We start from the raw sequence: 12,414 nt of genomic DNA on the forward strand, positions 1-12,414 counted from the left end.
CCGTAGCTAAACGGGGTGCAGAGGTTAGGTGTCACACCCAGGCTGTAATACCTAAGGGTATGAGACACTGGTATTATAAATGACACATGGTAGGTGGGGGAGGTCACATGATAGAATTTACATTGTGGGCTTGAATTCTCAAGTTCCACAACCTCCCTACTAAAATAAATTACTTAAAATACCTCTGTGCCGCATCTACTGAAGGCACAGCAGGGGGTCAGTACAGGTTTCCCATATTGGTATGTACACAAAGTACCTACTACAACATCTGCAACACCCTTTAACCCCTGTGGCACTCCAGCACGAAAAAAACACCCCAAAAAATGATATTTCATCATTTAAAAAAGACACAAATACAGCAACATTTCAACATTATGTAGAAATGTGTTCACCATACTGCACAACAGGAAGAGCTCTGGTAAACAAGGCTACGAAGAGGGTGGGAGCTATAACATAGTGCGTTCTATTTTTTTAGGTTTAGGTTTTACTCCTTTAAACTACTATTCCCCTTAGGCAGTGAATGCAGGGAAAGTATTCCCTTTTTATGTGAATTCTCACTCGTTTACCTATAAAAAATCTCCTCCAAAGTCAGGTAAATATGACTCTTCTTACCATTATCACATAAGATGAGTCAAGTGGTTGCAGAGGTAGCGTCACATCAGAAGCCCATGTTTCTGGTTCTGCAGTATCTCTGTCTAATCTTTCTGATCCAATCAAGTTACTGGTTCTGAGCTACAGAACTGGGCATACAGGAGGAACTGGATCTTTATCTAAAGTTTCTCCTGGTGAGATCTGAAAGGGGATATTCTTATCTTGAAAATGACACAAAAACATGTGTCTAGGTCCTATAGAAACAAAGATAGGGGGCTTGTAAAGTGACACTCCTCCTGCAACCCCTAAACTTGACTCCTCTAAGGGGACATTTTTTATAAGTAAACGGGTGAGATTTCAGATACAAAAAACAGGAATTCTAGGATAAATTCTAATCATTAATGACTGCACTATTAATAATAAATACATTTAATAATGATTATGATATGATACATACATTTTTATATTCAGCAGCCCACAATAAAAAAGGAAAATCTCGTGTCCAGAAAACAAAAGCATTCATTAAAAAAAAAAAGGATAAAACTAATAATTTGCCCATTTTCTGGTTTTCAAAACAAACAAACAATCTCAATAACACAAGTAAATGGAAAGATTCCTGTGGCTCGCCTCGTGCCCTAGTCTTTGTGTATACTCCATCTTTAATATAGCTTTTATTCTTTACCAAAATCTCAAAGCTAAGGCTGTTCTGAAATTACATGAAAATTCAATTAAAGCCATAAATTATTCTTATTACAGTCTAGTATTAGACTGGGGGCAGCAGAAATATTACTAATTGAAAACATAACTCAAAACTACAGCAAATAACATACACTGGGAAGGGAGCCACAGAGGGGAAGCTTGTGTAATACAGGAGGGTCAGTCGCTGTTCCTTCTATAGTGCATGCAATATCTGTAGGGATCACTGACCCCAGAACTATTCCACATACTCCGTATTATTACAGCTGGATGTACGTGAAGATATGTTCTTCTATACACACTACTGGTAAGTCTATACCTACAATCCAAACCTCAGTTCCCAGATATGTGTCTGGTTCAAACTCCACTATTTATCTCTTCAAGTGCTGATCCCGCTCCCAGAAATGGATTAAGATTGCCATGGGCCTGGGTTGTATGAATATTATAGCCCCTACAAGTCTGGAATCACTTCCTACATATGGTACAAGAATCCGCTTCTTGGGGAATGGAGGACATGATCCTTCTACCTGCTTTCGATCTTGCAGTTTTAGGACCTTTGGAAGACCTTCAAAGGTCCTGAAATGACTCTTGTGTACATGTGTATTGAGAGCAGGAACAGATGTACAAGGATTTCATGGGTAAAGGTCCTACTCATTATAAAAACGGTGGGTGGCCATGGGTCCCCTAGAAGCCTTGGGCCCTGGGCTACCGTCCAAACCGCCTATGTAATAATCCACAACTGCCTGCTCCCATCTACAAGCTTGGTGTTAGAATTTTAGAAAGCTGCTAGCATTTTTGTGCAGCACCTTAATAAGGTGTATATTATTTTACTATATCATAACAAAGGCTCTTTTTGAATAATGTAAATGTTCAAAAATGTTCAAAAATGTTCTTTGAAATAAGAAATGTATTTCATTTGACCTGTGCGAAGCTAAAAACTTACAGCAGGTCCTATTCCTGCCTTGGGCTCTCTTATAGAAGTATATGGGACCACCAACAGTACTGGCGTCATCTGTGCGTCGTCCGTATTTGTGAAGCAATTGGTAGGTGTCATGATTTCAAAAAAAAAATTATGCCTGCTGATCCCTTTAAGTGCTGTATTCACAGTCCGTCTTCCATTTACACATAAAATACAGCTAAACTGTAGCACAAGAACACTATGGGCCGTCTTGGCTGCAGAAAACATTCAGACAAAGACTGGATTGTTGCTGGTGCTTTCCACCGATAAGACACTGACACAACCCTGACCATATCCTTTGTTTAGACAGGGTTAACCGAGACACAGCTGTACAGTGTAGGTTGTTTTGCTCGGAGAGAAGAATTTCGATTGCTTGATCTGCAAGGCCTCATCTAAGCTCTGCTTCTGCTTCCTTCCATCTCACAAAATGAAATTTCCTGTGTTACAAGCCCCATGTATAAGTCAGCCGACATGGACCGAACTCTGCAAGGATGCGTGTTCCCGAGCAATAGATCAAATAAATCGCAAATATATATATTAATTAGACTGTAAGTACAGGTGTGAACACAGATCAATCACACGAGGAGGGGTTCACATACTTGATAATGGGACCTCATAGGGAAAGTTTGTTACTTTTTGACTAAGTTAAGCGGGGCCTAGTTAATGTGTGAATATCTAGCCTGGCTTCTCCAACTACTTAATGAATGAAGACTATTAACCACAGGAAAAAGCAACTGAAGGAAGAGCATAATCGTAAAACTGGAAATAATAGCAAAATCGAGTGAAAGCCTGCCGGCTCCTAGGCCTCATACACTGCACCTGTTTTACAATGTTATACTGCAAGTGCTGAATTATTAACCTAGCGTAAAAGTTCTTCCTGTAAAAGACATCTGCTAGCGGAGGCAAAATGTCAGAGATAGATAACAATTTCACAGAGGTCCAATACTAGTTGTGTATATTATACTACAGGCAGAATGTTATAGAGCAGGGGGGGCTGAGCAGATTGTACATAGTGTCCTATATACAGGCAGCATGTTATAGAGCAGAAGGAGCTAAGCAGATTGCACATAAAGTCTTATCTGTAGAAAGCTTTTATAAAACAGGAGGTGCAGAGCAGGTTATATAGTGCCCAACTGAAGATTGTAAATAATGTCATATCTGCAGGTAGCATGATATAGAGCAGGAGCAGCTGAGCATATTAAACAAAGTGTCCTGAATCTGTTTAGCTCCTCTTACTCTATAGCATGCCGTCTTCATATAGGACACTATGTATAATCTACTCAGCTCCTCCTGCTCAATGACATGCTACTATAGTTCACTTTACTCTATTAATATAGAATAAGAATGACTTTTAAATACGGAAATAGACATTTTAGGTCTTCAACTTCTTGCTCATAGACTACATATAAAAGTAGAGTCATCGATCAGCCTAATGAGGTTCTGTTCCATTAATAACAGATATTTTGTAACCCACATGTAAAACGTAGAACATATTTATTAGTTTCATTCATGTTACACGTATGGCGCCTTCCACGCTATGGGGGTTGTAGAGAATGCTAATGGAAATCTCCAATCAAATATCTCCACAGGGTACAAAGCTCTCCTGGTTTTTAGGAAATAAAGAAACAGACAGCAGGCTGAGAAGTCTGTCCTTGGAGCTACAGGACCCGAGCTGTATACTTCAGCACAAAGGAGCCGTAGCCTAACGGCTTCAAAGTGAAGTTCAATCAGCACAATGAAGGTGGAGGTTGCCCGGAAATGTCCATCTTAAGATTTTCTTCCACCCTTCATAATTGGACACTGGCGGAATATCAATGGACAATGTCTGTTCTCTCAACGGGATACGGAATACACAAAGATGTAATCTAGTTATATTGCAAGCCCATTCTACTCTTCAAGTGCAAAGCAAAAAATAGGGTCTAATGACATTATGGACTCATTCTTTCCCACCCAGGTCTTACCACCTTTCTTGGTAGGTGAGGAATTAAATGTACGGAAAAAAAAACGCTTTCAGGATTTTCCACAAGCACATTATTACCGCTCTTTTGATTGAGCTTATAGGAAGGATTTAGTAACTGCTACACTTGCCACTTCCTGTTGGAAACAACAATTGGGCCATTTGTTTCATTGTTTCATTTTATTGGTTGCTTCTAATTGGCTGTAGACGTACCAGAATATCATGGGATATCATTGAGGTATGGCTACTATGGGTGAATTGGGGTCTATGGCCATTGGACGTCACGTCACCCTTCACATAGTTACCCTGCACGTGAATCATGTTTCCAGTACAATTTTGTCATTCCATGGGGAGACAGCGACTCCTAGCATCGTAGGTGACTGATGCCAAAACTCCCAGTGCCATTTTATAAGTGCATGTTATCCATTGATCGGCTGTTTCGGACTGCAGATGCTACCGTCATTAAGGTGAATGAGAGAGTCGCCCCCAAGAAATATGGCTGTCATGTGGATATTTTAGAGATTGAATACTTCTATGTGTATGTGACCTAAAGTCGTTGCATAATCTTTGGTTGTTCACCTTTAAAAGGGTTGTACCAAATTTGCAAGTCATTTACAAGCTGATCGTTGATGGTCAGATGGTTGGGATCTCAACAACGGAACAAATTCTCCCTATGGGAGGTGGCGCCAGGTAAATCATGGGTCATGCCGCTCAATTCAGTAGCATGGGACTTCCAGAAATTGCTGAGAACATCACACAACTATCTCCCACTTTCTAAGTGAGTACAAGAAAGGTATCTGAGCTCATAAAAGCTAAAGCAAGGAGTTCTGCGACTATGTACGGTAAAAGTACAAGACCACATGCATTCATACAAGTCATGATACTCCATGCTTCAAATATCCCTTATAAGACACACAATAGCTGCTACAGAACCTCTTTCGAAAAACAGGCAGGAAACACTGCAACGTCTGGCAATCAGTAACATCCTGCAAAAATGTTCTGTAACAGACTGCTTCTGCAGGAAGAGATAAGCAGTGACTGTGTAGCGCCACTTATCTCTGTAGAATCCGCAGGTTCTGACATTAGAGAAATGAAACAGTTCAACCAAAATGCTCCCATCGCCCAAAGTATAAGGAGGCCTGCACTGTGTTATAGGTATTCTATGAAATCACCTGACAAATGAGAATAGGGCATTATTCTTAACGTTTAACAGATTTTCGGAAGGTCGTATTATATAGTTTAGTGTGCTTGTTTGTACATTCATAACAATATATTTAGTCTTCAACTAAAAGTACCGGTACTGGGAATTTTCTTCTTGGGTCACTTTTCTTTTGAGATGGTAATATAGTCCAAAATGGCAAAAATAGTCCAAGATGGTATAAGTCTAAAAGATTGGAGGTCAATACATAAGGCCAAAAGATTGGAGGTTAACACCTATGGCTAAAAGATTGGAGGTTGACCAGGCTAGAAAACCTATTTCCACGTTCTTCTAGGGCAGTGATGGAAAACCTTTTAGACGCTGAGTGCTTAAACTACAACATAAAACCCACATTTTTTTTCACAAAGTGCCGATGTGACAATTTAAGCAGTAACTTATTACTCACTACTCTGTCACATGTTTAAATTGTATAGGCACCTGAGGACACCAATACAGTAGAAAGAAGAAGAAGACGTTTTGAAGTTTTGACCCTTCTTTCTAGGGTCCTGGGCTGCCTGGGTCTGCAAGAGGCCTTGAGTCCTGTCTGGCAAACTCTGCGCTGGGGTGATGGCATGGGTGCCCATACAGAGGGCTCTGAGTGCCACCTCTGGCACCCGTGCCATAGGTTCGCCACCACTGCTCTAGGGAATTCAGAGGTTTAGGATATGTTTACATGGCGGTTTCTATGTTGGATTTTGAGTGGGTCGCTGTCCTCAAATCTGTTCCAAAACCAGCCCCTTCTTATTTGTGGTTCTTCATTATACAATGGGGGTCACTCACAATGGATTTAGTGGGAGCGAAATTCCAGGCAGATTTAGGAATGGCATATCTTGTCTAGAGTGAAAACGTGTTACAAAATCTTGGTGTGGAGGGCGTGACCACATGCTAAAGAGGACCTATCAGGTTGATTTGGCACCCTAAACCAACTACAAGTCCGTATGGACCTGTGGTTTAGGATCCCAAATCAAACTATATATCATCTTTGCATGGCCTCAGTAATACCTAGATGTGAGTCTGATGAGGCTCATTGGACTCACATTTGTAGATCTCGTGCCAATGCCTCCTCTCATGTTGCGGTAAGTGATGCTGAAACAAATCCCACAAGCACCATACCAACGGCACTTGCACAGTGAAGCAAAGGTGGACTACGCTGGCTTCACTAGCCACAACGTGCAGGTGCCAGGAGGTTCGGACCCAGGTAATTGTAAATGTTTGGTATTTTTTATTTGACCGTGTAGGGGGCCATTTGGGACACTAAATCACTGGTCCAAAAAAACACTCGGTGGCTTAGAGTCAAAAATCGCCCTGACTGCTTCCCTTTAATTTGGGTGTGTAATACCTTTGAGTGCGCAGCAAAGGAGATGCACTCTTACACTGATTGTTGGTATGGGGTTTCAATTGAGGTAAAATTTGAGATCAATGGGCAAGAGCAAAAAAATCCTCACTAAACATGACAATGCAATGTAACAAATCTGTAACAATCTGCTCTACCTAAAAATACATAAAAGCAACTAATTGAAAGAACAGAATGGTCTTTTGTTCCTTCTACACTGAGAATAACAGCTGGGTGGGAATAGAAAAAAATCCAAAAGACAAATGTCTTCCAACACTTAAATTCACAGGTCGTTCATCCAGAGTTGTATACGGGACAGAGCCAAATTCATATCTGAAATGAAACATCGACTTGAGAAAAAAAAGTAAAGCTTTTCTAAGAAGTGAAAAAAAAACATTCCTGGAACTGGAATATCCCTTCTGAGAAAGGATAGCTGGGAGACTTCACAGGATGTATCAAGGTATGGGAAAAATCATTTCTTCCCTAAGTCTGTGGAATTTCTAGGCAAATAGGAATACATCATTCATATTACTAAGATGGACCTGGGAAATCGCTAGGGTTCTCAGCAGAGTCGCCATCACTGCGAGGAGAGTCAACACCACATTTCCATAGTCAAATACCATGAAAGCCTTGTGTACCCAACTGTGTTATCCATTAATGGCATGGTAGGCGTCCATATACCATGTTACTGATTAATTGTCCTTTATGTACAATGCAGAAGGAGCACATGCTACACTGTACAAAAAAAATGATTAATCTGTAACATATCAGCACTAAGTTACTGAAAGTCAATATTCCCTTTAAATAAATAAATAAATAAAAGGTGAAACTGTGCAGCTTTTATGGAATATACATTTCTCTGGAGGCCCCAGTTTCATTGCTGGATCTCCAGTGGTTGGACCAGAAGTGCTGATGTTATTGAACTTGTGGCTCAGCCAATGGCTGGCCTCATCAGTCATGTGAAAATAAAGTGCATGTGACCTGTAAAGACAGGAAATGACTGCTGCATGAAGACCCGGAGCACTGATGGGTAGGACTGGAGCACTGGTACTGGAATCAGGGGCTTCTAGAGAGGAAAGAGATGTTCTTTTCTGGTTGAATATTGATTAAATGCAGTTGTTAGCAGTATATATACGGTTTGGGCGGTAGGCGGGAGTCAAGCTCTCTTGGGGCCCATGGACACCAAAACCAACCATTTAATTCTATACTGAGAAGGATCTTCACCCATGAAATCCTCATTCATCCATTCCTGATCTTAATACACATGTACACAAGAGCCGTTTAAGGACCTTTGAAGGTCATCCATAAATTACAGAAATTTGGGGATTATAATATTCATACAGCCCAGGGCCCATGGCAGTCTAAATCCACCCATGCGGATGGACCTGTAAAAGGGAACTAGACTGGCACTAACTTAAGTCCTTCTGAGAAGGTTTGGACTTAACCAATCAGATCCCCGGGTTTTATGGTCAGCAGGAAATGACAGATGCCGAAGCACAAAGTGAATGAAGACTCCGAAATTTAACACTAGATTGACAAACAGATGGCAACCAATTCCAAACACAAGAAGCCTGAAGAATACAGGCTAGAGGAAAAAAAATTGTAATACAGTACTGATACTGATGTCTATATTAACTAGGCCGCCAGGATCCATTTGCATTCAGCTGGCATGGCAACCGGTCACTTAGGCAATGTTTTCTTTTCCAGGAGCCTAGTGCCATAGAAAGGGGACATATTCATTTCAGGAGCCTAAAAGAACACTGTAAAAATAGTCAAGTTTTTACTTATCTACTTTCTTGTTTTGTGGACCTAGCTATCTCAACAGGACTGATAAAGTACTAGAACTGAAAAGTGTAAAAAGCTCTGTGTGACAGGGTGATGGTGACATAAAGAAAAAACATTACCCGACTGATAAACTTGCCACTTTTCCTTCCCTAAAGCCTGTTGCCCATGAGCTTGCTGGATTTTTTCGGCCCGGGAAATCCTGGAAGCACATAAAGCGCTTTTCTCGGACAGATACACAATACTCCAGAACACTTCTAGAATCCATAGGACTGTGGTATGTTCTAATGCATGTACTTAAATATCCTAAAGAAAGCCAACAAGAAGAGAATACAGTGCCCTACAGAGGCACCTCGCAATGGCACAGTGGGTGTCCAAAGCTCCGTAATATGAACCTGCTGGGACTCCGTACGTTACCAGCCTATCCAAATGAATTTCTATTTGTAACTCTACGTAAGGTCACCACAGGGATCGGATTACAAATAGGGAGAAATGTCAGAATTCATAAAATTCAGATCATTCTTGATTTAGGTCCTTCGAATTTACCATTGCTGTACAAAGAATCAAGAGCAAATAGACGCAACCTGCGAATGACCCTACTTCCCAGCATGCACCGAGCTGCAGCTCCACAATAGACAGCAGATCCATAGAAGTAGAAGGTTTACGAAGAAGGACAAGACCAAAAATTGATTATATGGATATCACTAACTGATGAAACATTGTACCATTGTATGGTCAAATATCTGTAAATAAATCACATCCCTTTTGGTGTTCCTAGCTTACCTCTTGCGTGTGGACATGGTGGCCATACAACCCTCTATTTACTAACTGTGCTGTCATAGGCCCTGGTGAGAGTGCGTTTCCTAGATGTTCCTTATGACGCACTATGCAACATCTCTCTATCCAGTGCTATAAATCAAAAAGGTGAAGACTTGATGGAACCTGACCAGCCCAAGTTTAAGCAATAAATCTGACCTATACTACGAGGTAGTTTCCATTTTGATTACTTAATGAAGTACGGTTCATGTTACCATACTGGTGTCCAGCCATGGGTTAGGTCAAACAGGAAATGTGACCCAAGATTGCGGTACGGAACAATAGAGTTGCCTGGCTATTACTTTCCTAAAAGCCCACACATATACAGAACATGGCACAAAACAGTTGAGTCAATATGGTACTTACTCTGATCTCGTTTCTCCGAATCTCCACATCGCACACTGAATGTCCTTGGTGGGCACCACTATAGTAGCAGCAGAACTGGCACACCGCCACTTGTTCGGCTTCACAGTGGTACAGTCGGTAAGCATTATGTTGTGGACAACTCCAGGCCCTAACATCTTCAGCCTCTACTAGGAGGTGTCCCCTAGCGGTGGAAGGCTGTTGTAGGTGAGTCTGCACATGGGACTGGCAACATGGCGCTTCGCATCTCAAGCAAATCTTCTGGGCCGGCAGTGGTGGCCCCCTTCTACAGAATACACAGTGCAGGATAGATGGTGGCTTGTCCACGTTAAGGGAATTAAATTTTTCCACAATATTGGTGAGTTTAAGGTTCTTTTCGAGGTTAGGCTTTTGGTTATAGGCCTGGTTACACTCCGGGCACCTCACTAGGCCTGTCTCTTTGGCCCAGGCCTCGCTTATGCAACCTCTGCAAAAATTGTGCTTACACGGAAGCTGAACGGGTTCAATAAACACATGCAGACATATAGGACATATAAGCTCTTCTTCAAAACAGTTTTTCCAATTCTCCGCCATCTCCAGCTTGGCAGTGTATCAGGTATCACAATTTAACAGAATCAAGTGGATACGGCCAACCAGATTTTCGCCTGCGTGGATAAGTTGGGAACAAAAATAATAAATCTATTTCCTTAAATCAGAAGTCATGAAGAAAACGGAAGATAAAAAAAAAATACTAAATTGAAAAGTATTTATGTTCTAGTATTCCGTATTATGGGAATCGTTCAGAAACATTCTCCTATGTAATGAAAAGTCGATGTAACACAGGCTAGATTGAAAAACTAGGAAGCTTTCCTTGAAATGAACCGAGCAACCAAATTCTTGAGGTTGTTTCCATAGAGAGTGATCCTGGATGGGGGCTCTGAAAGAGACAGTTCAGTCTCACAGCTCAAATTCCAGCCTACAGCGAGAAAAAAAAAACCCTCCCACCTCTTCCTTGTTTCACAAATAAGAAGAAAAAAAAGGCTTCTGCGTTCTATGCCGAAGGCAGAAAAAAATGTACAAAAATTAAAAATATTAAGTATCCAGACTATAAATTTAGCCGGTATTTTATTGGGGAGCTCTAGTTGGAAAAAAAATTCGAATAAAAACGGAGCAAAATAAAAAGAATTGGATTGTGATCAGTGGATTAGGCTTTGCATGCCTTGATCAAACTGAAAAGGAATTTCTCAAGAGCTAATCACTGCCCTCCCCCTTCAGTCTCCCTCCTCCTGACATGAAAGCTATTTCTGATTTTACATCCAATCTGCAAGGGCAGTGACAGTGGGGCCAATGAGGGAGACAGTCACAGAGAATTAACACATATACTTCACCCTTACCATGAATATTCAAGTGATCTTGTTTCCAAACTTGGGGAAAAAAAACACCTACCACGAAAAGAAAAAAAAAAACACAGGAGGAAATGCTACGTATCGAAATGAATACCTTAATCCAGACGCCCCCTTCCTATGCCCCTTCAAGGAAACTTCAAGCAGCCAGATCTTTTTTGCATTTTTCACTAGATCGAAAAAAAAATAAATCGGATCCCTTCAGCCATCTTGTTTCTTAAATCCCTTTAATAACATATATCTATACCCCCCTTGTCCCAATAATGTAAAAAGTATCTATTTTTTTTTCCTCTTGGATTTCTACACTCCTCCTCCTCCCCTCTTTCTCTTATTATAAAAAAAATAGAAGCCTTTTCAACTGCAAATCAAGTGAACGCCGCTTGTCAAAAATGTCAGCGGAGACAGTATAAAAGGAGGCGAGATCATAAGCAAAAATATATTTCGTAGTATAAAATATTTACGTTAGGCTGAAGCATTGCCAACATTACAAAAAAAATGCACAACGCCCTTCCTGATTCATGTAGAGGATCGATAGGGGAGCAGTAGAAATTTAGCTTCTTTTTTTTTTCCAGCAGGTTATCGGGTTAGGATTTTTCCAGGGGAAAAAAGATAAATTTATAAAAACAACAAAAAAATTAATATTTACTAAATTCTTCAGTCTTTAGGGTCCTTGTTATGGAAAGAGAGCAGAGCAGAGCAGCATCTGGATTATTCCTGCATCCAATGGAAAGCAGTCAGCAGTCCCAGTTATTGTCAGCCCCTTGTTGGATTTGGAAAGGGAATCCACATCTGCTGCTTCTTTGCTATTTAAATGCCCCCAGTCCGGTTATATACAGAGCCCCCCAGCCAGTACTGTACATGCATGCACCTCTTCTGCGTCCAGGGGAGGATTGCAGCTTCCTGGTAACAATCGCTGAATTCTGCACACCCCTCTGAGATGCCAGGGATCTGTGGATGAGCCCCCCAGGCCAGGGGCTGATAAGATCCAGAGGAGGGGATCGAACCCGTGTCACCGCCTCAGCCTGTCTGTAGAGAGAGCAGAGCAGCAGACTGCTCCCCCGGAGCCCCGCCCACCGCAGCTGCCTGCGTCACAGCTCTTTCTCTCCTCAGCACGGCTCAGCAGCGCCCTCTATCTTTACTTTCAGTTCTGCCAAAGCAGCTCAGGGTTTTTTTTCCCTTTAATTTAACCCATTAATTACTCTCTGACCCTTTTGTGTTTCTGTGTTTCCGTTTTTTTTAACTCCTCGCCTTACAAAAAAGGCAGCATTTTATTATTTGTACGCAGGGTCAGACTGGGGTGCCAAGGGTCCACCAGTGAAATGAATTCCTGGGGCCCAC

The 12,414-nt window shown here is 41.4% G+C and overlaps 1 protein-coding gene across 1 annotated transcript in view; it reads right to left on the bottom strand.

Annotated features, from left to right (window-relative positions):
• The window catches only part of TRIM8 (tripartite motif containing 8), a 57,337-nt gene extending 45,204 nt beyond the window's left edge, over positions 1-12,133 (bottom strand). The window contains exons 1-3 of the mRNA XM_072130714.1: positions 11,723-12,133; positions 11,174-11,246; positions 9,698-10,338 (exon numbers count right to left, since the gene is read on the bottom strand). Coding sequence (XP_071986815.1) covers positions 9,698-10,267 — 570 coding nt within the window. The 5' untranslated portion in view covers positions 10,268-10,338; positions 11,174-11,246; positions 11,723-12,133. The remainder of the gene's footprint in view (positions 1-9,697; positions 10,339-11,173; positions 11,247-11,722) is intronic.
• Between the last annotated feature and the right edge of the window lie 281 nt (positions 12,134-12,414).

This window comes from Engystomops pustulosus, chromosome 11 (assembly GCF_040894005.1).
Source record: "Engystomops pustulosus chromosome 11, aEngPut4.maternal, whole genome shotgun sequence".
Lineage (NCBI taxonomy): Eukaryota > Metazoa > Chordata > Amphibia > Anura > Leptodactylidae > Engystomops > Engystomops pustulosus.